The sequence below is a fragment of the Lethenteron reissneri genome, chromosome 44 (genome assembly GCF_015708825.2).
Source record: "Lethenteron reissneri isolate LAM-NWPU_2019-01 chromosome 44, ASM1570882v1, whole genome shotgun sequence".
In the NCBI taxonomy this organism is placed as follows: Eukaryota; Metazoa; Chordata; class Hyperoartia; order Petromyzontiformes; family Petromyzontidae; genus Lethenteron; species Lethenteron reissneri.
Genome location: NC_083822.1, coordinates 4,558,070 through 4,582,651, shown reverse-complemented (window position 1 = coordinate 4,582,651; position 24,582 = coordinate 4,558,070). Strand labels below are relative to the sequence as shown.

The 24,582-nt window shown below is 45.5% G+C and overlaps 1 protein-coding gene across 1 annotated transcript in view; it reads right to left on the bottom strand.

The window, feature by feature from the left end:
- Window positions 1–24,582, bottom strand: part of LOC133353428 (voltage-dependent T-type calcium channel subunit alpha-1H-like) — a 307,728-nt gene that overhangs the window by 115,063 nt on the left and 168,083 nt on the right. The window contains 1 exon segment of the mRNA XM_061569680.1: window positions 3,894–4,338. Coding sequence (XP_061425664.1) covers window positions 3,894–4,338 — 445 coding nt within the window.

The window sequence follows — 24,582 nt, the reverse complement described above, 5'->3', positions numbered from 1 at the left end:
GCACGAAGCGGGGGGGGGGGGGGGGTCACAGCGATTGGGCAGAGATAACGATGGATAACGGGACGGGAGCCCGCCGAGAAAACAAGCTCCTCGTCGTTTTGTTGTTGCACGGGAAGGCCTGGGCCGACGCGTGGGCAACAGCACATTGTGTTTCATGAGGCGCGTGAACGCAGCGACGAATCTTCGGTCGACTCAAACGGAATCTCACGCTCGCGGTGCATTCGTTCAAATGTTCACGTGAGGCTCCTCCTGTTGGTCACAATCATTGAAGTTCCCTGCGCCTCCGGGTAGCAACGGTTGGCATCGCACGGTGCGAAAGAAGTTCAACATACATAGAGAATCGCACGTTAAATGCTATGGGAATGCTGCCGTGGACAACGGTAAGCGCACTGGACTTGCAATCCGGAGGTCGCTGGTTCGATTCCATCTACCGGCTCGGCGCATCTGTCCAGTTTAAATGGGAACACCGCAGTTGATCGACAGGTCGTGTGTGTGTGGTGCGGTACAGTGTGGGTGATGTCCACCTCTTCCAACGCGTATGGTCAGCGTGAAAGAGTAGACCAAATATCCACTCGAGGTAACTCTGGTGGAAGCCCTCCCAGCAGCAGTGGCATGAAGCAAGCAATTGCAGGGCTGTACCTTTACCTTCATATCGTAATGTTAAATCCAAGTAGGTGAATGGAGGAAGTGAAACTACAAATAAGACATGAAACACAATAAACATTACATTGAAGCTATAAAAACAAGATGGAAATGAACCAAATCTAAAAAGCGAGTCACAACAACTAATCGTGGAAACCACCGAGAGGGTGAATTTTTGGATGCCGAACAATCGCCACCGACAGCGACATCGGCCTTCATGCTCTCTCCACTGCTAGGTGAAGCCATGGCCACGTGCCGACGACGAATGCCTGTTCTTTGGGGTGGTGGTGGTCGCGAGCGAGGGGTTGGTGGGACACCCACCCACGGTGCTGACGAGGACATGTTTGTAGGACGTGGAGGTACAGAAAGTAGGTTTGTGATGAGTCACGTGGCCAAGTGCTGTGAGGCCTGAATCAGGATATCACGTCTCCGAAGTCAACAAAATTTTAAATGACAAATGTTTGAAGCCAAAAGTGGCAATCGTACCGAGACCGGGCCCTGTCATGGGAAGGTGGAAATGCCACTGCTGCCTCATGGTTTTCAATGTACCGACGGGTACCTTCACAACTTGCAGGTTTGAGCGGTGAGCATCATCCCCTCGCTATGCGTGGGTTTCCTTCCAGTAGCAAAGCAAAAAAACCAAACACCTTATGCTAGGGAATTGGCCAACACACAAACAGCGCACGGTGGCCCTTGCGAGTTGGAGTCTTGAGACTTAGTGCCGCTTTGCCGGGTAAATATAGAAGTATTTTAATGTCATGCCCGCCGGTGTTGCGCAGCTGTGATTCATTTCATTGCTGAACTAATGTTGTTATCTTCGCTCCACCTCCCTTTCTGTCACAAAATGGTATTTCTTCAGCCAATCCAGACAGCAGACCCGACACATCCCCCCCGCCCCCCCCGAATTTACAAACAGTAGTAGTCCCCATTGCGAATTGCTGCTCGTCAATCTATGCTCAAGATGGTGAAAACTCCACATTCCTATGGAAAGACCAGTGTATCTATCCACTGGGAGAGAAAAACAAAAGAGTGGGCGTTGTTGACTGTTCACAGAGTGGTGCTCATGTTTTCCTGAAAGGAGATTGTTACGTCACAAATATCTAAAGTTGACCGTGCTGCGGCTATAGAGAGTTCACGGTTCGAAGTTCAAATCCCATTCGTGGGAAAATGCCAGCTCCATAATCTTTCCGGAGTTGACAAAGTGAGTACTGTACAGCTTTACGAAATGCCAAGAGTGATAGTCCTGTGGCGAGATTGGCTCCCGTCATTGGAATGTGGAATTTCCACTGCTGGTCCAGGCTCCCCCAATGGAGATGAATGCCACCCCAACGCTCGTTTGAGCTGGGAGACAGTTTTTAATTCAATGTGTTTGCCGCATAATAACAAGACACCACATTAGTCAACATTCAACCCGTCTCTGCAGGAGCAGAGATACATTATAAAAGCTCACAAGTCGTGATGATAACCTGTACTGAAATGTGGGTTTGCGAAAAAAAAGTTATTTCAAAGTACACTTCTTTCAAAGCGCTTCTTTGTATAATGTCATACAATTTGTATGATGTCATGTTGTACTCTGAATAATGTACGTGGTTGATTCTGCTCTGTTGTGTCACAGAGACAGTTTGGCTCTTTAACCCTTGGGCATTTCCACTAAATCATAAAACAGAACCCCCCGAAAATAGCAAATATGTTCTTTATTTACAACGGACCGCTACGCTGTACAAATTTGTCACTGCTTTGCCACATTTGTATGCACATTGCCCGTTTAAAAAATGAACTTGATAGAAGACTAGAGTTTTTTTTCATTAACTTTTGTGCTATTTAGATATTCTATTGTATTGCATGGATTGCATGACAATTATCCGTGCAACATCAACAACAATCGCCATTCGACACGAAGTGGCGAATGTCGATTGTGCTTGTCCCAGGCTATGTGCACTTTAAGGCCACGTGAAGTGTCGAAACACCAGCTGGCAAAAAGAGATCCAGGTGCCATGGATTGACTGACTGAGATGACTGGCAATTGCACCGCCTGTGCCTCCTACTGTGCTGTGTTTTATCTGCCCGGCGCTCTGCTCTTTGTTGTGCGCATAACACCTGCCACAAGCACCACTTCCTTACCACATCCACTGCCTGCCTCCATCATCACACCCAACTCCCCAAATTCGTCAGCTACAAACCCCAGAATGCAGCCACCAGTCTTCCAGACCACACTTGCAAATGAAACTACACCACCACCATCATACACCTCCTCAAACTGGCTCCCAATCTTGTATGTACTGTACATTGAACTTCTTTCACGCTATACGTAGCCAACCGTGCTAATTGGAGGTGCGGGGGAAGGACACAAAACGAAATGCAAAATAAAAGATCTGCCCCACCAACTTCTCAAGATTTTCCACGGACTTGCCCAAATCTACTACTCACCCTCTCATCTCAAGCTTACACTCTATGCGTGCCCTTCACTCCAGCAGCCGGCCGCGTGTTGAAGCCCCCAAGTCAACCCCCATTTGATGGGAGGTTGCCCCTTTTCCTCTACTGACCTGTCTCCTATCTCTCTCTCTTGCCATCTGCAATGCTGACTCACTCCCCCTCTTCAAGTTCACATACACCGTCTTCTTCTCTACCTAGGACTGCTTTTTCTTTATGGAGTGGCATTATCCAACGTGCCAAAAGGGGAGCGTTTTCAATCGGTGCATATTACCTGCTTGCACTTAACGGATTGGAAATATGGACAGCCACAAATAAATGTAAGAAAAGCTGAAAAGTAGAAAAAAAACATTTGAGATTGGAGAGATGCATTCTGGGAGTTACAAATAAGGACAGAAATAGGAACACGTGGTTCAGAGAACAAATGCTAATTGGAGACACGTGGGCTTGAGTAGAAGACATTAGAATGGGTGATGGCCAAAGGACAAGAACTGATAGTGGCTCTAACTTGGTAGACGATGATGATTATCAACAAATATTCGTTTTAGTTGAGTAATTGAACATTGAAACATTACACTTATTCAAATGAGAGTGTGAATTGTATATTCAGTACGTGAGTCGTTACACACACGCACACACCCATCCAGGGCTGCCCAAATATTTTTTGAAGACCCACGATGAAATGCCAGATGAGACCCCCCGCCCCCCACCGAAACTCCCTCGGCCCTTTCTGAGGCCCCCTTGGATCTGAGACCCGGAGGGGAAAACTGCCCCATCTGCTCCCTTCCCCATGACTCCCACGCCCACCGAAACCCACCCACCTGGAAGATAGCGATCCACGCGTAGCCGATGTTGTCGAAGTTGATGGCACCGCTGTGCGGGTTGCGTAGCCCCGCCCGGCAAACCGTGTACAGCCGGTTCCAGTTGATGCACTCGCCGCTCACGTTGCCGCCCTGGCTGTAAGGGTAGCCGTGGCCAGCCGCCACGGCCTCCCCTAGCGTGGCAAAGGAGAGCCCCGAGCTGTTGGCATCGTACGACAACGACGACGATGATGACGACAGCGAGGACGAAGAGGACTGCGGCGGCGACGACGATCGCAGCGATAACGGCGGTGGCCAGCGGCAGCGGGGCCCGCCGGGCAGCACCGAGGGCGGCACGGTGTCGCACGTCTGCATGCCGTTGTCTCGGGGCAGCGAGCAGATGAAAGGACTCTCGTCGTCGTTGTCCGCCGGGAAGTACGGTGACATGCGGCTGTTGTTCAGCTCGCTGAGAGGGCAGAGACCGGGGGGGGGGGGGGGGGTAGGGGGGAAGAAGAAGGCCAAATAAGTAAGACGCCGCGAACGGGTACTCGGAGTAATCGGCGTCTTGGCGATCCGTAGTCGTCATTGAACGTGTATATTTTAACGCAGTCCATAGATATCACGATTCATCATTGACTTCGGGGTTAAGCCACGTAATGGTCTGGCCACATTTGTACACAGTGACGAGTTTCATTTGTTTGGCTATGTCGGGTGGTCGAGGGTTCTACGAAGTCGATTTGGCCGGAGCATTATGCGGCCGAACCATGGAGAACTCACTGATGAAACACTTGCCGGAGTCATGTTGATTCGAGAAAATTTGTGGGGACGGTCCTAAATTGGGATGTTTTGGTGTCTGGACAGATCCTTTGGATAATTATTTTTGACGTTTTCATATTTTAATTTTTCTCCTAAATGTTATGCATTGATTCTTAGAGATATCATGTTAATGGATGAAGAAACATCAATTTTAATATCGAGCTAGCATCCTGTGTCAGAGACCGTATTGACCTCTTATCCACGCAATGGGCACACATCTTATATGCCCTCTCGAGATTGTTAGTCACATGAAAATCAAACAGATGATTTAAACTTGAATTTAGAAAAATTTTGATGAAAAAAGTTCTTTAAATTGAGTGAAATTCCAAACCACAACAACAAACACTCTCACAAAAATGTGACATTTTGTTGTTGCAGTAATTAGTGACTGAGCTTGGGCCATTAACTCACTGGACCTGAGAACCCAGTTGAATCATGGGTGGCTGTCCAGATTTGAACCCAGGATGTCAGCGATGCCAGCTCAATTCTCTAAATGCCTGAGCCATCCCATCACCTCAATTAAGGAGCATCTCGTGTGTGGGAGGAAATCAGAGTAACAGCAGAAAACCCATCCTCATGAAGTGATAACACTGAGAGGGAGACACAGATGAGTCCTTGAACCCATTTGTGTTGCTATAATTTACCGGCAACCTGGAGTTCAGTGGGTTTGCGACTTTCACAAATCGATGAGTTCAAATCAGGCTTTGGGCAAAACTCGGATCATCATCTCTTTCGGGTTCATCAAATGAGAACCACTGGCGCGGGAAGCCAACAGTGACCATCCTGCGGGGATACTGAACCCCACCATCGAAATGAAGAATTTCAATTTATTTGTGCCTTGCTGATAAGCTCCACTGTTTTGGTTAATTGAGTAGCAAAACTATTTTTTTTTTCCGTTTGTAATACCAAGTCTATTACTGTACTTGTCATGTACCAGCTGGTTGCTTCTAATGGCAATTGGATCAAGAGCCATTCAGACTAATGATCTTCGGGAGCACCCCTTAAGGCCAGCATGGTCCACACATGTAGGTGGTATAACCAACACCATGACCGACTGTCTGACTTCACATTGCCGATGTGAATCACACTCAACGCCAGGTGTTCATTTAAGGTCGAGTCAACCTCATTAAGGCACAAACCAGCTGCAGATACCACTTTCCGCAAGCATTGTCCAGGTGGAGGAATTGCACCTGGGTTGCAAATATTGTAGCATCCTCCCCCCCAACTCTCGTCACTTTGGAAACCCTTATAAGCAGTTGCGTTTGGAGGCTTGAACCTCTTTTCTCTCCGCCGGATGAAGACCGCTTGTGTTGCGATCGAAACGTCGTGGGTTTTTTGCTTTTATTTATTATTTTTATTTTCTATCTACGTGACTTTACCGAAAGAACCAAGTATATGAATATAATGTCGTAGCATCTCACACCAATGGCATTTCTTCCACAACATGCAAATATAAACACGCCATATGACCATGCAAGTCATTGAGATAAGTGTTGTTAGCGAGCACCTATTAAGGCCAGTGCAGCGCATGACAGAGTGATGTAGCCAGCACCATGCCCGGCCGCCTTTTTCTCCCCAAGTACTGATAATTCCCCACCACACGAAGTACTTATTTAAGGCTGAGCAGACCTAGGGTAAGCCCGAAACATTCTGATAAGACTTCCTGCCACTGATATTCACTGTGGTCAGGTTTTAAACTCAGGTGGCAGGGTTTGCAGCGCAGTGCGCTTACCACCAAGCCAACAATGCGCACGCACACACACACACGGAATAAACGCATACAAACTACGAATGCCAATATATGACAGGAGAGTGACTCCCCTGAAGGGCAGGAGGCTGGGAACGGGTTGCGCTGCCAGTCAGAAATCTCTGCCATCTGCTGTCCACTACCGCTGCTGTCCATCTCACCGAGGGCAACTCCCCAGTATTCATCTCTTTTGGCAGCGAGTGTTTGAAAAACGCAGCTGCTTCGAGCGCCGCAGGCATTCGTTGGTGGCAGGCGGGGGGCCTCGGCGAGACCCCGTGAACAAACCTCCCCATCATGTTTGGTGCTGACGATGCAGTGACGAAGGGAATCGGTTGTGCGACGTGCATAAGCGACGGAGAAGGGGAGGGCGCAGTGGGGCGCGCACTCTCGCTACAAACCCTGCGAGCCGAGTTTGACTCCTCCTATTGGCCAACGTCCGTGATGAATATCTCAACTGGGCCGCCACAATGCTGACTCAGCTATTATTGAGTACTGTTATATGGTGCAGTGTGTCAACATCAGCAAGGGATGGCCGAATGTGATATTGGCGAAGCACCTGTTTTCGTGTGCTCTGCCACCAGTGAAAGGGGCATGCTAACAACACTGCCTGGACATCTGTGGAAAAAAAAGGTTTATACTCTCTGGTTATTTTGGTAAAGTCACGTAGATAAAAATAATAATAACAGAAAACACGACGTTTCGGTCGCAACACAAGCGGCCGTCTTCAGGTGAGAAAAACGCATCTACTCTTGTGGCTTTATATAGGCACGGGGGGTAGGGAGGGAGGCTTTATAGCTCATCGGATTCCTCCAGTACAAATAAATATTCTGATTCTGAATACTTGCCCCAATAGTCTACGTATATATACGGGGGGTGTTTATTGTTTGTGCGTGTTGCAGTGGTTAGCGCATCATGCCACAAAGCTAAAGTTTGCAAAAAGATGTCTGCGTATCCGAGTGCAAACTTCTTTCTACGCATACGGAAATGAAAGAGCAATGAAAAATGACAACTTTGTTATCTCAATGAGACCGGAATGACTGTTGGGAGTTAGAGAACAATGACATTGGTTGACCCTGGATCTTCGAAGAAAATCAATGTGTGTATGATAATGCATTACGTTAATCAGCTTCAATGAATTGAATAAGCAAGTTGCGAGTTCAAATCCTGATTGGCGGTTGACTCAGCCCATCATCTCCTCTGGGGTCGATACAATGATGACCACATTGTGTGGAAGTCAACAGTGGTTGTCCTATGGATAGACTTGTCCCAATCATAGGAATGAAGAATTTCCACCCCTGGCTCTGGCTGTAAACAGGAGATGAGCACTGCCTCAAGTAGAGCCCAGAATTAAAATGCTTAAAATATCAGTACCGCCACCCAACTTTGGAAGTTTTAATTCCACCTCTGCTCATTGCATACGTTTCTATGTAGGGTTGAATCGCATGGTAAATTTGAGGCTTATTGTCCTGGCGTATTGTTCTGGCTGTCCTAGTTTGTTTAGGTTTGTATTCCTTGAACTACTTTGTCCTCAGGACAAACAAATTGTGCCATCTGGGATGAGGTTATTGACAGTAACTGAGAATAAGGACATTGATGTTCAGAGATAAATGTGTTGATAGCATAAAAAAAACTAAGCGTCCATAAATGTGATAAATGTCACGTTTTCAAAACGATTTTGAGCACCCGTGTAACTGTGCACCATCGTTATTGAATGATGGGCGATTATAAGTTTTGTTCACGGGTCAATAAGGCATTAAAGCAAGCAGATGAAAAACCTGACAAGTTTGAACGGAAATGTTACATTCAAATGGCACTTCGTACCGTTGCTGGTGGCCAGCTCTGAGTGGTGGCGCATTGGTTAGTGCACTGCATTGTGACTCCAGCAACCTGAGATCGTTTCCTGACCACGGTTAACATCTCTGTTGGTCAGTGGAATTTGTTTCTGCCAAAGAAGATCTCTCCACAATGGGGCACCTATCAGTTGTTCATTATTTATCCACTGAGGTTCATTGCAAAAAACTCATTTATTTGCTATTGTTGGCTCTGTGAACCAGTGGATAAAATGTAATTCCACATTACCATACCAGGGACCGGTCTTAATAAACAACGACCACTGTTGACTTCCCAAAGTGGTAGTAGTTTCATTTTAGTCTCAACGAAGAGATGATGGGCTGAGTTGACGTCAGACTCGGAAGAGAATGCTCAGCCTTTGAATCAGGTTACAGCTTTGGGCAATTGCTATCTGCATCTGGCCACGGTCTCCTCTTGGTAGATTTAGCGTAAAATTAGTTATGTGTCAACTTAATAACGAGTATGCTGCCTGGTATGGTAATATTAAGATGTTCAATTAAATTACTTTCAACGATGATCATTGGGGTTTGTTTGTTAGCAATCATCATTAATGTAATTTCTATGGTACCCGAATCTACCTTTTGCAAAACGTTCAGCTTTTTGTGTTAAGGAAAGGAAAATGTCCGCATTTCTCTGCAGGTCATGATGCTGTACTTTATTTGCAATTGAAGAAGAAAGCGTGGCCTTAAGATAGAATGAGTGCCCAGGATGTTAGCAGTTCTATTCCAGGATACGAACTTGGAGGTCTGGAATCGAAAATGAGATGAAAGAATTGTAATTTGAATCGATAATAGGTGTTGATTGGTGGGCCAAGTATACAGGAGGGAGGAGGGCAGGTTGCCCAGAAGGGAATTCGAGTCGTGGCCCAACTGTCGACAAGGCTGGAGCAGCGGAGGAAAAAATGCGTCGTCGGCTGAATCGCCAACAGTGGCAGTGTCTAAAAAAATCAAATAGCGTAGCCTGACAGTAGTGGCACCACTCAAATTAAATTGAATGGAAACCCAAGCGTGATTCAATAGCAGCCCAAAAAGTTTACACGACCTCTGTGACACGAGCATCCACGGCATGATTACATTTGACGATTTTAAATCGGGCATGTTGAACCCAGCCCTAAAGGTTTGATTTGCTGATAAAACCTTGAAAGTGTAATAATGTAGAGGTTACTTTTTAGCATCAGTGCCGTTAAAACCAGGTTCCAGGAGGTAGAGAAAGGAAATCACATCACAGTTAAAATCAAAATCCATATGATCTTTTTTCATTACATTTCTTCGTAACTTTAATTCTTCGTATAATGCTTATGTTTCATCAATTGTCTGGTAAAGACGGGAGACATAATCACGTTGAAGATGCTTTTGGCCGCAGATTTCTCCCACAAATAATTTAAAATTAAATTCTAAACCAACATTTTACCTGTCAAGGCGAGAGGTGGGACAGACAATAAAATTCCAATTTGGCTCTTAATGAAACAATTACAAACATATGTTGGGAGTTTTAATGGTTCCCATTGGGATATTTCTCAAATCACAATGAGAGGTCACATCTGGGTTTGTGGTTGATGGTTCGATGGAGAGTGCCCGGAGTGGAGACACTCAATACTCCAGTCTCCTGGCCACCCCGCAGAATCTCACCTGCAACCTCTAAGCAAGCCCTGGTGGTCACCCATCTAAGTGCTAACCAGGCGTTTCCCTGCTAAGCTTCTGAAGTCATATGCGGTGGCTGGGTGCATGAGCACGGACGTACTAAGAAATTAGTACCATCCATCTTTGTAAGACAACAGTGGATGTCCCTGGGAGAGACTAACCACCGTTCTGAGAATGTGCAATTTCCACTGCCGACTCAGGGTGGTCCACATTAATGAGTGCCACCACGTTGCAGGAATGAGCCGGGAGGCCCTTAGGAGTTTTGTATTAGAAACACTTCAGGCGAACTTTTGCTCACTGAAATGAAACACATAACCAAAACAAAATAACCGATTGGGCCACGTTTTGAATTCACAATTGCTCAGAAGAGCCTTGGGATCTTCGGTTGGAGAACCGTTCAGGCCTTAAGATTCTAATAAATAATCACATTTTTTTTCAAACGTGATTGAATTCACGAATCCCCCCCAAAAAACGGAATTGATAAAGATGCAATGTAAATTCTTCGTACATATCTTCACACAAAAAAGCAAAACGTAGTCTTCGCAAGCAAAGCAAGGTGACACTGCTGATGAGACTGGTTGTTGCTTGTACTGAATCAATGCTGTTGAATTTATTCACTCCCAGAAGACCGCGGGGCTGATGAGTTGTGGGAAGAATCGTCCTGTTTTTTGTAATGGAGGGACAGATATTTGGAGGAGAGATATTGTTTAATCATCGATATTTCTCAATTATTTTCACTTGCATTATTCAAGAGGTAAAAGTGATGGTGCAATAGTTAGCAGACTGTGCTTTGAACCTGGCGACCCGAGTTCCATTTCCAGCTAACAACAGTGGCAGGTTCTCTCTAAACCAGTCCTGGGCTTCCCCTAAATTGACTCGGCCTAAAATTAGCACCTGGTGCAGCGTTTAAACATCAGACCGAGGGCGATAAAGAGGAATGGATGTTAGTGCTGTCCATACCACGCTTAACAAGTGCTCACTAACAACGCTTGCACCTCGAATTCACGGGACGACCGTTGCATTCTCCCACTCACGCTGATCAGCGTGGTGAAGTACAGTCAACGAAACTCTCAGTGACCGGCAGGAAAGTGTTTGTTATTTAATGACCCCCCCCCCCCCGCCAAAGCACATTTATGCATCCGCCACGGACGCAACTTTAATAATTCAGACGGGCGTGATGGCAGCCTCGCATTACCGCTGTCGCGTGTGATTGAACCAGCAAAGCTGTTTGGACAGTGGTACAATTACACGTCAGGTTTGTGCCCCGTGCACTGGTGTATTGAGTTAGGAACCACTTAATGAAATTTCCCACGGCTTGTAGCCTTCTTCGGCTTCGCCGCTTTCTTCGGAGCTGGGGGGAAATCATGCCGCATTAGTCCCGGCACGCGGCAATTTTTCACGTTTGACAGACGGCGTGTCTTCAAATGGCGACCGAAATGTCACCGTATCCGCGTGAAAATGCCTCGTCGGTTATTTATTTCGAGCGCGCTGATGATGGGTGCCGATGTAACCATCGGCATCATAAGCAGCAGCAGCAGTAGCAGCACATTTTGCAGCTGCATTCTCATCATCACAAGCAACTCAATCGTGTATCAACGCAACCAAATTTAGGAGGGGAAGATAAAATGAAATGCACTGTGTAGCAAGCCAACGAAGATCACAACTATTGGAGAGACTGATGCTGCTAGAGGGGTAACGATGGATCAATTCATTGGTCCATATTGATTCATGTTTTTAAGCACACGATACACGTATTGAATTGCATGTGTGAAAATGTATATTTGTAGATTGATAAATGTTAAATATAATGCATTCTCATCACCCCAGCAGCCACCGAATGACCTCTACGTTCACCACAATGTCAAAATAATTAATAAATAATTGATTCTTTAAATGAATTGTGACCCTGAATCGTGACATTTCACCGAATCGCCGACAGGGTGAACAGTTACCCCTCGAGTTCTCCCGATGGTCACGTGGTAATTCTACCACCGGTTCATGGCCTTCAACGGAGAGGGGGAGCATTTCTGTATTCTCATTTTGACTTTAACTTCTTAAGACTTAATGCGCTTAGCAGGACTCGAACCCGGGTCTCAGCAGTGCTGCCTGCGTGCTCCGACACGGGCGTTATGTCACCCCGGGGCTCTTTGCAGTCACCCCCATTGAGCTGTGCTTTTAAAAAAGCAAATCTCAGCACGCAACACGCTCACTCACTCAATTTTGCTCCTCTGTTAGCATTTGGCAATTGTGGTGTCACATTCTTTTCACTCTGAGCTCATCCATTATCTAATAACGCTGCAATGATGTCACTTAAATTTGCCTTTGCATTTTGTATACTTAGGTATTGTGTTTTATGTGTTTCTGTTTCTTGTCCATGCTCAAGGATTTTCATTTGTTGGCATCCATGCATATATCCAACTTGCCTATAGCCCGTCCAAGGACGGGTGTATTGCAGTAAATCTGAAACATTCAAGCGAACAGCAGAGCGCTACGTGATATTCATTGCATCCATTCGTGTGCAATTTGTAAGGCCGCGGTGACACAGACCTATTTCATTTTAAGGTTATAATCTCTTGTTCATCATGACGTCCTTTTTACTTCTATGTCGTCAATGTTATTTTCTTTGAACCATCGACGTGACTTTACCGAAAGACCCAAAGAATGTCTCAACAGCGTTACAGAGATCGCGTGACGTGAGGGTTCTGCCTTTGTAGTGAGGGTTGTGAGTTGACGCTGAGGAGGGGGGGGGAGGCGAATTCCTCCCCCCCCCCCCATGAGGGGAGGGGGTCCATTTGGAGGACGTCACCTGCTCATGATTATTAATGAGGGGGGGGGGTGCTCCATGTGGAGTGACGTCACCTGGTCATGATTATTAATGAGGGGGGGGGTGCTCCATGTGGAGTGACGTCACCTGCTCATGATTATTAATGAGGGGGGGGGGCATGTGGTGGACGTCACTTGAACATGATTATTAATGAGGAGGGCTGGTCGACGTGGAGTGACGTCACCCGCGTTACACACAAACAGACATTCTTGGCTTATTATAGAAGTAATAACTGATTTATTTGCCTGTCTGCACATGTGCGGTGCGGTGGTGCAGCGTTTACCATGCTGCGCTACAAACCTGGTGACCCAACTCCGATTCCTGCTGATGGCCAACACCAGTGACAATTATCAGAACCGATCCTGAGCCACCCTGAGGTCAACTCAAACGAGCGCCTGGTGCGGTGTGTAAACATCGCCACTGGGGAGTCAAAGGTGGTTGGTTGTGGTGCTGGCCACCCACCTCCTCGTGTACCGTACCATGCCAGCACTTCTCTTAACAGTCTACTAAGGCTATAGGGGCGATCTTTGTCTCTGTTTGCTAGCGCTGTATAGTATTATCTGGCTGTTATGTATGCTCCTTCGGCGAGAATTAAAGGCAAAGTAGATGCAACCAGCGGTTGTGTCGATACTAGTGGATGGACAAGAATGTTAGAGATTGAGGAACATATCAAACTGAAGAATGCGTTGACAGAGGAGATAATCAGGAGTTGAGCTTTCAGTAAATAGCAAGTAAATATCTAAACAAAATGACAACTATACAAATAATTAGTGAAAATCTAAGAAAGGCGACACCAGCAGTTTGGACGCGTCTCAAGAATGGATCCTCAGAACACCAGATAAAGTGACGCACACACACTATACACTACGCATACACTACGCATACACTATAAACTATGCCTACACATTACACACACAATACGGATACACTACATTCTATAAAACATAATACAACGGACTACACGAGGCGCGACACTGTAGCACATGTGGATCAGAACGCAAGCATTGAGACGTAGGAGTCTGACAGAAAGATTTTTTTTGATTGGCTGAGTAAAGGACGCCGTGGAACAGACGGCTGACGGCGAGGGAACGACTTCATTCGGAGCCGCGTCACTGATGAGCAGAGATGAAGGGGAGCTGAAGAATATTTTTTTTACTTCATTGTCACGTCTGTCAGTTTTTTTTCTGTCCATCCCCAATCATTTCGTTTTTCAATTGTGCCCGTCTGGGTGTTTGTTCGTGCTTTACTTCTCGTCGTTATTTCGTCTCTCTGTCCCGTCACTCTCCCGCCTGTCTTCATCGCTTTACACTTGAATGTCTGTCTGCCATCCAAGCGAATACAAAAACACTCACGAACCTCCACTCCCTATCTCCACGTAAAAGTATCGTGTTGCCAGTGAGTAGATTCGCCTTCCGGTGTTTTGGCAACCTGCAGACTATTAGCAAACAGGTACTTAAGCAAATAAAGGTGTTTGTTCAATACGCCAGACTCTGCCGATGGCGTTTGTTTTCTTCACACACAAATGCTGCTTTATGTTTTTAAATTGAAATATTTCATCTGAAAAATCCCTTGGGATTCAAACTTCTGATGTGCAAGCGTTGGACACACACGGAGCAACCATGACTCTGGGAGGCTCCCAGACTAAAAGAGTTACATTCTATGATAATTGTTTTTTTACCCATTTATCTGCCAACAAATCTGACACCTTTTTTACAAGGAATCATGTTTGCATTGACCACAATACCTGCGGTCGGAATGCAAAAAAACCCATAACCCTGATAATGTATGCACTGTCCTTGAAATTGATTGGTCCACACCCGAGACAGCTTTTCTTAGAGCCTAGTCTCACATGGTGTTGGACCAGATGACGCCAAAAGGCGCACAACTCAAAGACAATGCACCATCAGAGTATGAGAGCTCGGAGTAAGCATTACACCATTGGAACCTCCTTTGCCAGTAGCAAAATATGGATAGTGCATACATTATCAGAGTTGTGTTTTTTGTTTGCATTCTGACCGCAGGTATTGTGGTCAATGCAAACATGACTCCTTGTAAGAAAGGTGTCAGTTTTGTCGCCAGATAAAAGGGTAAACAAAACTATTATCATATTTTGCTACTGGCAAAGGAGGTTCCAATGGTGTAAGTTACATTCTACTTGTGGAGACACAGAACTCCGCAGGTCGATGCATTTATTGAATTAATTACAAATTCTACTCTGTTACAGCACTGAGTTATATTTTTTCGTTTTATGTTTCACCCTTCTCTTCTACCTGTGGAGCTTTGTTACCTTGAATATGCATCTCAACTAATACAAAAACACCGCATATCCGGACAGGGGGAGATGAGTTAACTGGTCATGCAATTTTGATTTAAAGCTTTCGTGACTGCAGGGATTCATATTCTTGGTTCTTTCGGTAAAGTCACGTAGAAGGGAAATAATAAAATAATATAAATATTGGTCATGCAAGTTTCTTTGAACATAGGAAATTCTACTGATGCACACACATTACATGTAATGTGTGGACGCTATTGTGGAAATGTTTTAACGACCTTGCCTGGTATGCAACGATGGAGTGAGTTCAATCCCAGCCCTGATGCCTGTATATTTGGCGTTCGCATGTCTCTCTCCCCGTGGTCGTGTGGATTTGTATCTGGTCCTCCGGTTTTTCCCTCCACATTTAGAAGCACGCATTTAGAGCATTCGGCTGCTATACATTTCCACATGATAAGCCACTTCGCTGGGATATTATTGGTGGTGGCCAGGTCCCTTTTAAAAACAAGAGCTATCTAGCCCAGTGGGCCTTACCTGGTGAAATAAAAAAAAGTTTAGTTGTAATCGTATAGTTAGACATTCGCTCACATTTATTCACAAAACAGGACTTGCTCGATATAAATCGCATCTCGGTCGCGCGCACTCAATAGCCAATCGACGCACACCATGGCATTTGTACGTGCAGTGTGACCTTCCCGAGCTGAAGGCATTTCAGTTCATCGAGAATTAAGTGACCACGCTGACACGCACGATGCCTCTAGGCGAGAAAACACCACGGTACAAAACGTGGCACGTCACTTTCTCTCAATTATACAAGAGGTAAGGCCCTCTGAAGCCTGGGCACGTGTCACCTCACATTTCATGGCAAAATAAGAATGCATCGGTTTATAAACAGGCCACTGCAAAGTGTGGGGCGAGAAAGTGCGTGTTTGTCTGTACGCGTGCGTGCGTGTGCTCGCAGGCCAAAGTGTGTGGGTGTCTATTCACGTGCGAATTTGCTTTTGCTTGTTGTGTTTGCGTGTGTATGTTAGTTTCTCTGTCCGCGTGTGAGCGTGTGTGTGTCCACGTGGCTGTGCAGTGGTTTGCGTGCTGCGCTACGAATGTGGAGAAATAATTGTGTGGGTTCATGGCCACGCTTAACATCAGTGGTGGGTGCAACCTGGTTGGCTCATCCTTTCAAAACGAATAAAGGGTAAAGTAGAGGCATCCTTAAAAAAATAATGCCTGATGTGGTGGGTAAACAGCAGCAGTGGAAAGACAAAGGTAACAGGGCAAAGTACTGACCACACCACCCCCACATTCATCATTCTGTCCACAATATCCCATGCCCCAGAACGGGGAGGCTTATCGCAACCTTTGCTTGAAGGATCGGACAGCCATTCAGTCAGCGCTGCCACCTGTGCAGGTTTTTTGACCCCGGACAATCCGGGAATTGGCACCGTATCTGATTATATTTGTTGTATCGAAGCGTGTGGTGGTATTGTATTGAACTTCGCGAGCTGTGATAGGCCTAGGCCGACCGAGAAATCTATCCAGGTTTGCTCGACAGGTGTAAAAGGTGGCAATCCTCTGTTCCGTGCAGCAAGGGTGAGTGGTGGTCATGGTGGCTCGCTGAGGAGGAAACTGCCTCAGCGGCCTGCGTTCATCGCCAACTAATCTTCATACCGTAGTACGACGCAATTCAGCGCCAACCTTCGAAAAATGCTCGTCTCATTTCTGACCCGCAAGGATCAAGTGGGCACATTCGTTGAGCTCTTTTGGCGATGATTTGGGGGTAAAGGAGGGATGGACCCTGTGAGGGTTGTGGAGCCACATGGCTTGGAGGGAATTTCCAACCCCTGTGAGTGGCTGTTTGATGCGCCATCTGACGTGCGTCAGGCAAGTGAAGTGATGGAAGGGTAGCAATTCTGTGTGGGCTGCCTTACATTACCACCGCCGCAACGGCTTGGAACAAAGTACGGGCTATGTAGGATTAGAGATATGCTCTGGTGGGGGGTGCAGCATAGATTATAACAACTCCCCAGGGCATTATTCGGGATTATTCAACATTATCCTGCCAGACACGCTGAAGAAAAGCTTGAGGAGGAGCACCACTGTGGGCTTAGGCAGGGGCGGCACAGTGTGGTAGCCGTACACTCGGTCTGTCGGCTACAGCAGAGGTAAAGGAAATGTCAACAAGAACTACATCTCTGCTTTATCGACCTAATTAAGGCCTACAGTACCATCGATAGGTAAGGCCCTTTGGCTTGTTTTTTTAATTATTTAGGTGCACCTGATGCTCGACTAATGCTCATTAAGGATCTCCGTGACGGTAGCCGGGCTCAAGTAAAACTGTGCGGCCGAAAGTCGGGGGCCCATTCCCTGTTTGTCTTGGGGTGCATGATTCCATAATATACACAACAGTTCCATCAGCGACCTCCTCCAGCTGACGAGGATGCATTGGCTGGGTCATTTAGCTCACATCTCCAAGCAGCTTATGATTGGCCGGATAGTGAGGGCTTAACGGATATGGCACGAATATCAGAGTACTTGGTATTGAGTGGACTCATCGATGACTGATACAAGCCGTGCGAAGAGCGGCCTCTGCGTAAGAGGCTCGTGAAGGATGCTACTGCGCAATGAGAGGCAGCTGCCCCTCCAGAAACAATGCAGCAAAGTGGCACATTGGGGAGCGCAGGTGGTGCGTCTACCAGTCATCTCAGTCAATTAACACACACCACCTGGCTCTATTCGGCGGTATTCTGTCAGGTAGCCTTCAACACTTCAAGTGGCCCCAAAGTGTGCCTAGCCTGACACAGGCGCTGTGCTGACATCACAGACACTTTGTGGTGAAATGTGGTTGCTGTGGTTGTGTTAGTAATAAGGGAATAAGTATGTAGGCGTTTGATTACACGAGTGGGGAGTAGAGCCATAGTACAGCATGATGTCGTAGTACAGCATAGGCTCAATTACCAGCCATGCCTATTTAATGAACAAGTCCTCGCTAACACGATTTATCGCTATAGTCTATAATACCAAAGAAAATAGTGCACCACACAAATGCTACGACATATATTAAAGCAAGCAAGGGTCCACAAAAACAAAGATCCCTCCTATAGTCTTAACAAACCATTGGGACAAGTACTGTTTGCGAGAAACTATGAAGGCCGGCATTGCACACGAGGCGGTGGTAGGCACTCCACACATGTGCGTGCTCGCACACACAAGGGCACAAATCACGGACAAACACACGCGTATTTATCATCAGCCGTTCTACGTCTACTGCTCGCTGATGGAAAATCCCATGTCAATGCAAATCCTTTCCTTGACATGGTCTCATCTTAGGTTGGTTCTAACGTTCTCCAGCTAAACATTGCCCAAACCGAAATCCTTCCTTTGGGCGAGGCCACACTCACCAGAGACTTTAGTACAAGCACCGAACCTCCTAAGCGATGACATTGCCCTAGCGTAGAGTGTTGCATTTCCTTAGAGTTATCGTGGATGTAGAGCTCTCCTCCCACATCGCTCTACTCTGCAGGACCTTCTCCCGCCACCCACAGAACATCTTCTGGACCTGTTACTTTCTTTCCACAGCTTCTGCCGAGACCCACATTGAGGTTTCCATCACAACCCGACATGACCACTGGAACTTTCTGCTCAATGGCTTCCTAAAATGCCTCGCCTCCCAAGTCCAAGTGATCCAAAATGCCACTGCCAGCCTCATCTCCGACACCCATTTAACCAAGATAACATCTCCCCCAATGCTCAAATCCCTCTACCGTCGTCCAATCCAACCCTGAATCGATTTCAATACTGAACTGACCATCTATCCCCTTTAATCTTGCTATACGCCATTATCCACTGCTACCTTAAAATCTGCCATTTTTTTTTACTGTTTATGTTTGCAGGCTTGCTTTACACATGTCAATAACTTGAAGTATCTAGATGTTATCTTGGACCCAAAACTGTCCTTCAAAGTCCACATTGATAATATGGCCAATAATATATTTTTTAAAAATGCCTCTATAGAAATAAATGCAGCATACTACCTTGTCTCTATCTTGATATAGTCAAATCCATCATCCTTCCCATCTTTGACTATTGCAACATTGCCAACCGTCCAACCTCCAAAAGCACTCTAAAACGTCTTGTTCCATTATACCACTCGGCCCTCCACTTTTCCCTCGACGTCCCCTATAGAACGCATCATTGCAACCTCTCAATCACGTCCAAATTGTCCCCCTGGACATCCAAAGAGACCACATTTGTGCAGTTGTCTTCATCCTAAAGGTCCTTTAAAAAAATGACTTCTTAACAATGCAAATTCCCACAAGCAAACTCAGAAGTGCTTCCTCCCTGTTCCTACAAAAAATACCAACCATTAAAACGAGGATTTTTGGCGGCAAGTCCTTCCACGCTGCTGCTCGGCGCATTACCGAAATGCCCTTACTCTCTCAGCTCAGGCTCAACCCCCTCTCTCCGACGTGGGCGCAGAGTGCTCAATTCAGCTGCTGCTCCCAACCTGCTTGCTGTTATTTGCCGTGATGCTTTTGTTTTATTGTTCGCTTTCCTCTCGCTTCTCTCCGGTCGTTTATTACCCACCATCCTTGAATGTTTCGTGCAAATGTGCCTGTTTCAGTTGGAATCGCGTTCATTTTTTGTTGGTTTTCAAATGCATGAACGTTCATGTCGTTAAGTTGTTCTTCGTTACGCATTGTTGTCGCCTGCACCCGCTGACGTGTTATGTTCCATCATTGCCTGTTCCTCCGTAAGAATCACTCAGATGTTGCTGTTCTTGTTCTGTGCTGATGAATCACGGATCTACCTTGCAAAACTAACCAGCTCACTGGCTCGACAGAATGTTCCATGCAACAAATAAACATTGATCGATTGATTGCACAGTGTCTAGAAATGCTCTTAAATTGATACCCAACTCCCAATTCCAATTGAATGTTTCATTATTATCATTAATTATGTGGCCAGTTTATGGTACTGAAGGCTACTGTAAACGGATCTCAGCCGCTCGGATGCACTCATTGCACGCTTGCATTGCGCGGAATGTCACTCTCGTGATTGCGTTACAGATGGCTTTAGTACGAGTGCCTTTGGGCAAAGAGTCAGATTTTGTAAAACGCACACTGTTTATTAATGTGAAACCCATTATGTCGTTGTTTGCCATGAGGGCAGCCTAATGTAAGTGTTTTGTTAATGTTATTGTGTGCGTGTGTGTGTGTACGTGCGATCCGGCCTTAATGGGAGCTTGCAAACAGCACTTCCCTCTCGTCTCATACGCTATGTTATTAGACTGGGGTTGTGCCATGGTGACGAATTCACGGCTTGTTTCAGAGGTTCACGGTTCAATCCCGTCAGGGCGTTACTACTGCGGGTATATTGACAATTACATTCACATCTTGTGCATGCTAAAGGCCCCCTGACGTCGTTCAAACCGAGTAGGCCGTAATCTGAAAATTTGAACTATTAAACATTTTATTTTATTTTACCAGAAGCGACCTGGCCGCCACAAATGACAGCTCAACAAAGTGGCTTATTACGTGGAAGTTTATAGCAGCCAAATATCCTAAACGCACGTTGAGTCTAACTGTGGAGGGAAAAACCGGAGGACCCGGAGAAATATCCACGCGACCACGTGGAGAAAATGCAAACTCCAAATATACATGGAGCAGGGTCAGGATGGAAGCCACGACCTTCTGTATACCAGGAAAGGATGTTAGCATCTCGCCACCGCAGTACCAATCTAAATTTCCAGTGCAGATGCAAATGACTCAATTTGGATGAGACATATAGACGTCGCTGCGGTGCAGTGGTTCACACGTTGCGTGTCTGTGTTCGATTTCCAGACACACGAACATAATAACTGTGGAACATTACATCTGAACCTGTTGTAGGCATCTTCACGATGAACTTAGCTTCATATTCACTTTAAGATGTTTTTTGTTCATGTTTTTGTTTTTTGTTTGTTGCGGTTGAACTTTAAATTAATACCAGGTGCTCGCTAACAGCGCCGAGAGGGCAGTTTTACTGGTAGGAAAGAAGTGGACCAGCCTACAATAGATTATATCGTCCGTCCATCCGATGTCCGATTACGTGTAGCAACATCGCCCGCTACTGAAAACATGACCCTACAAAAACCTTTAGACTCTGTGAGGCTTTCCTGGCTAAACAAGTGTAACATTCCCTTATAATTCCCTCAGATAGCTTTTAATTAAAACATTTAAATTAATGAGGCTTTCCTGGCTAAACACGTGTAACATTCACTTATAATTCCCTGAGATAGCTTTTAATTAAAACTTTGAAATTAAATAAAAAAAACTCACAGCGCCCTATCGCCTACAGCTAGGCCTAAAGCCTAGAACTAGGCCTCAAAGTCTCCCTTCGTATCGTACCCCCGCGTGTGTGAAAGGGAGTTGATGCTTAACAATGTTACATTCCCTGATGTTTTAAAATAGAAACATTTACATTTAAAGCTTTTACATTAATAATTAAAACATTTAAATTATACATTAATAATTAAAACATTTAAATTAAAAATTAACTCACAGCGGCCTAAAGCCTACAGCTAGGCCTAAAGCCTAGAACTAGGCCTCAAAATTTCCCTTCGGATCGTCCGATTCGGTGTAGCAACATCGCCCCCTACTGCAAACACTTGGCAGGACCCTACAAAAACCTTTAGACTCAGTGGGGCTTTCCTGGCTAAACAAGTGTAATAATACATTATGTTTATATTCTTTGGTTATTCGTTCCTACCAGCCCACCCCGCAGGGTCCTGTTTTAGGTGAATATTCAGTTCATATTATTGTGTTTACTTTGTGTTAAGTTCAAAGTTCATAAAAAAAATGAACAATTGCTTAAGACAATTATATGAACGAGCATGCTTTTTTAAATGTTGCGTTCATAGAACATTAAACAGCCTCTATTAAAACCCTATGGTTCTAAAATAATTTAATTAACAAGAGGCACATTTAACACGTAGGTGAAAGCCTACGTGTTAAACGGAATAAGAGGCATGTAGAGTACCGGTAATCCTGTATTGATACTCGATCTTCAGTGTGTTAGCACGTGAGTTCAATTTAGTTCAATACGGTGTTGTCGTTCGTGCAAATTGCATCTCACATCTCCGAGGAAGCACAGACAAGCAGGAAGGCAGCAGCGAGGCAGTGAGCTCGCTCAAACAATTGCCCATACTCTGTAGTCTAATATATATCAAGATGGTTTCAGCTATTCAATGGGTATTCATAGAGAATAAGAATATTTATTTATACTGAAGGAATCCGAAGAGCTATAAAGCTCTTTTTCACAGATGTCCAGTAGGAGCAGGTGGAAACTGAAGCGCCTGGAGAAAAGCCACACATGTGAGGGAGCAACGCTCTATCCCATCCAGAATGGACCGATGACATTCGTTCGCACTTTGCTGTACCAGGGTACGGCTCCTCAACGCCCATGGGAAGGTAGTTTCACATTATTTCTGCGACCCATCAACCCTCGCCTCCACAGCGCTGGATTACAGGTATGTGCTACTACTGCCCGGCTAGATTAGCATGAATGACATATATTTATACGTTTATAGCAAACATGAAAATGATTCCAAAGAGGATTAAAATGGGAAATGTTGGCATCAGCGGCTTGGCTTATCACAAGGAAAACAGCTGCCAAAGCACACAGACCATTGTACAAAGCCTACAGCCACAGCATGCCTCTGTTAATTCCAATGAAAGATGCGATTTACAGAAAGTAATCGTAAAAGTAACCACCAAATCAGATTTTGTTACTTTGAAACAACTAATCAGATTATGTTGCATCATATGGATTTCATTATGCAGCATTATGTGACTTGACTTATAAAACCTCACGTAGTCAAAAAACAGAAACTGATTGCTTATAAAGAGTAATCCTATCGTTACCGATTACGTACACAGAAATATCCACACAACTCAATCTTGATTTGAAGCTTTCGTGACTGCAGGAATCCATACTCTTTGGTTCTTTCGGTAAAGTCACGTATGTATAAAATAAAATGAATCACGACGTTTCGGGCGCAACACAAGCGTCCGTCATCAGGTGGGAAAGCATGGCCTGCTGCTGAGGCAGACTGTTTGAAAAGGTTTGAAATGGTGTAGCCCAAGGGTCATAAAGAAGTGGCCGGGGCTAGTGATGTTAACGTGAGAAATTAGCATGTAAGATAACCCCTCTTTAAATTTCGATTTAAAGCTTTCGTGACTGCAGGGATTCATCTTCTTGGTTCTTTCGGTGATGTCACGTAGAAGGGAAGTAATAAAATAATAAAAATAAAACATAATAAAATAAAATAAAACAATAAAATAATATAATAATATAATAAAATAATATTTTATTTTAATTATGTTTTATTTTTATTATTTTATTACTTCCCTTCTACGTGACTTCACCGAAAGAACCAAGAAGATGAACCCCTCTTTATTCGCGGCACTATTACCTGAGACCCATATCCATCCGGTCCACGAAAACTCCCGATCCTTTGTGACCTCATTAATTCCGATCCGCGATGATCGATTTTCCACAAAACTGCAAAGTGAAGTGACTTCCCGATACTCGTGGTTTCCGCAGAGAAGACTCTCCGTAGTGGAACATTCACCCCACTATCCGCAGGGTTATTTGCAATCTTTTACCCCACAAATACGAGCCATTTCGCGGATAACCCCGTGGATAACAGGGTCCGCGTTGTTGGTCGCTCACCTCACCGCCGTGGAAAAGGAGTTCTCCCTGCAGAGTCGTTAACGTGCAGAGTTAAATACACGTAGGCCCACAGAGACCCAGTTCCATGTGCCATGCGCCTCGTGTACCCCGTGGTTGATCTCCAGACATTCACAGCAACATTAGCAAGTCGAATTTGAACATGTCCTTGGACCTCCCCTAGGTCGACTCAGCCTTAAATGAGTACCTGTTACAATGTGCAAATGTCATTGCTGGGAGCACAGAGGCGGCAGGCCATGGTTTTGGCCACACCAACTCCTCACGAGTTGTGACAGCCAGAACAGGCACTTGCTGACTGTGGTATTACAAGAATCTGTATGGCTACATGGGAGATATGTTTTCATATCTATGCAAGAGTGCATATGTATGTATGTACACATGGACGTGTCCTTAATGGATGCTTGCTAAGAGCACTTTCCCCAACAGGCTATACGGGAGATCTTTGTATCTTGTCTATTTGTGTGTGTGTGTGCGTGCGTGCCTGTATGTGTGCGTGTGCATGTGCGTACATTCCAGGATGTATTGCTCCCATCAAGTCCTCCCATGCCAATGCCCGGAGGTGCACAAAAGTGTTGGATGATGAATGAGTGTGGGCTCAGTGTCATTCTACAGCTGACTGCATAAGTGGGTATGCACGCATGCATGCAGGCATGCGTAATAGGTGCTCGCTAACAACACTTGCCCAAACAGTTTATCGATGTGACCAGGGAGATTCATCTTTGTAGTGTGTTTGAGTTGGGTCCTTGTGGGTGTGTGAGCATAATACTTATTTATTCTCATTCTTTGTTGATTTCAAAGTGTGTGTGTGTGTGTACATGGAGTGGTGGTTTTTC